The sequence below is a fragment of the Limulus polyphemus genome, unplaced genomic scaffold (assembly GCF_000517525.1).
Source record: "Limulus polyphemus unplaced genomic scaffold, Limulus_polyphemus-2.1.2 Scaffold413, whole genome shotgun sequence".
Lineage (NCBI taxonomy): Eukaryota > Metazoa > Arthropoda > Merostomata > Xiphosura > Limulidae > Limulus > Limulus polyphemus.
In genome coordinates this window covers 29,876-32,315 of record NW_013666023.1, presented here as the reverse complement: position 1 = coordinate 32,315, position 2,440 = coordinate 29,876, and the positions used below count along the sequence as shown (strand labels likewise).

Below are 2,440 nucleotides of genomic sequence, written 5' to 3'. Positions count from 1 at the left end.
CCACCAGTTTTCCAACATTTGATGGTTTGCAGTTTTAGAAGAATAAAATAAGAAAATTTTTATATTTTTCGGTAGCTTACGGAAACTTGGCCAACATCTTGAGTGCTCAAGGCAAGAAGACTAAAGCAGAATGGGCTTACAAGAAAGCGTTGAGTTATCGATCCAATATGGCGGACGTCCATTATAATCTGTAAGTGTTTGATGAATTTAGTCACATAACAATGACATTTTTAATTGTCTGAATTATAATTTCACAGCATCTATACGGCACAGGCTAGTAAGAGTTTTTCTGAAAAGAATTTTCTGTTAAGCCTTAAAATATATGTATTTAATTTTACTTACTCTTAGCAAAGAAACATAACACTTTATCAAATCTTAAACATATCATTCCACCACTGTTTCCCCTCGAAACCAATATAACTCAGTGACAAGTGGTGAATCGAATGAAAAATTGGGTTTCATATTTATTTTTATTTTTTATACAGTTTATGTTGCCTCTATGTATTTGAAATAGTTACACGATTCCCGCATTTTGATAATGGTTCATTAGTGATAATCAGTATTATTAAGCTGTGCTTCCAAAGGGGATATTCTGGTATCTTATCTTCTTTTTTCTTTCATTACCAGGGGGATATTACTACAAGAGCAGGGCAGGTATGAAGAAGCTCTGCAGGGTTACAGGTTGGCAATCCAGTTTCGACCCCGTCTCGCAAGTATGTATCCCCACCCCCTTATTTCTCTGTTTCGGTTCTTGATTAGTGTTTAAAACCTACATCAAAGTTTTTTTTTTTATGAAATGTTTATATTGTGTAATACCCTTTAAAAATGTATTCAGTTTATTTCTCGGAGTCATACCTTCAGATTAGTGTTTTGTGACACATAAAACAAACCTCATTACACTAATTGAATACCTTTAAATTCACGGAATAGTGTTAAAAATGGTTTTCTTTTGTGAATATCTTATAGGTTGTTGACATAAAACATAAAATAACAATTGAGCTTCGATAGTAACCCTCTTGCTTGGAAAAGAAAACTAGAAACTTTATCGGGTCATTTGTAACACTAATTGCCTACTGTTTTCTATGTGGAAAATATGCATTTTTCAATTATTATTTGGCAGAATTCGGACGTATTTGCCAGATTTTATACAGTTAATGGAACTAAAGGTGATTGCAATGTGTTAATGTCTTCAAAAGAGTTAACTGATTCAGATGTCTGTAAATTGTTTTTTTTTATTAAATACTAGACTAATTTGCGTAATTATGTTTACAAAGAAATTAAACAGTCCAATCGTTTTTCGATGTCAGAGGCTTGTGGGCTTAGCCAACAGATTTCAACATCACTGTGTAACATCTTACAAAGAAGTATGTTAGTTCTTTAACACCCCACTCCCCCTGTTGATAGCTACGCTGTTGAATTTTTCATGGTTGGCATACAGCTAGCTTTACGATTAATTTCCCGATAACCAATTTCCTAATATAAATTTTTCATGTATGTATTTTACCTTAAACAGTAACAAAATAACTTCAACATTGACAGCCGTAAAAAAAAAAATCTGATTTAGAAAATAATATATTTACTTTTATTCTCACTTTTAATTAAGTTCAAACAGATGTTCCTTTTGTCGATACATACAATAAAAAAATTTGCTGGCTGATTCACTGCTAAGTTGCTCTGACAATCTGGGTATTGCATGTTACACACATAGAAATGAAGAGAAATGTTAATACCTACTGGGAAATTAATTATAAATACGAGGATGTGGATAATGTGCATGTGCTTGTGAAAAACATTTTTCTGACTTTCGTAATATTATAACTCCTCCATAGTTACACAATGGGTTATCTGCGCTTGCACACCCAATCTTCGAACCCCAATTTTTAGTATTATAAGCCCGCAAGTCTACCGCTGGCTGAATGTTTTGTTTGATTTACATACGAAGCTTGTCTTGGAGCTATCAATTGTGGATACACCTTAGGAATCTAACCCTGGATGTTAGCGCTATAAGTCTGTAAACGTATCGCTGATCTACCGGGGGACCCTCTACAGCAAGAAATATTACTCTGAAAATGTGAATAAGTATATGAAGGATAACCTCCAGGTTTCAGGGTAGTTTTAAGAGTTTTCATCGTTTGAGAGGTTTTCTAGACTGTTGCGCCCTCTGGATATTTGTAACAACTTTTTTCTTTTTATAATATAAGCAAGGCTGCCATAGGGAACCAATTTTCTGATATATAAAGCTACATATAAAATCCAAACTCAATTTCTTGAAATTAACAATCTCTGTAAAAAAACACAGTTCCTTTTCGCTAATTTTAGCATGTTTCTTACTAATTGTTCACAGTGGCCCACTTGAATATGGGACTGGTACTCGGAATTCTGGGAAGAAAAGAAGAAGCCGTTGAGGTAAGTTAAGATTAAATGTATTCCTTACTTATTT

At 33.5% G+C, this 2,440-nt stretch overlaps 1 protein-coding gene across 1 annotated transcript in view; it reads left to right on the top strand.

Moving 5' to 3' along the window:
* LOC106458076 (transmembrane and TPR repeat-containing protein 2-like) overlaps positions 1–2,440 on the top strand; it is a 266,838-nt gene that overhangs the window by 247,796 nt on the left and 16,602 nt on the right. The window contains exons 5-7 of the mRNA XM_022384204.1: positions 76–190; positions 628–713; positions 2,345–2,406. Coding sequence (XP_022239912.1) covers positions 76–190; positions 628–713; positions 2,345–2,406 — 263 coding nt within the window. The remainder of the gene's footprint in view (positions 1–75; positions 191–627; positions 714–2,344; positions 2,407–2,440) is intronic.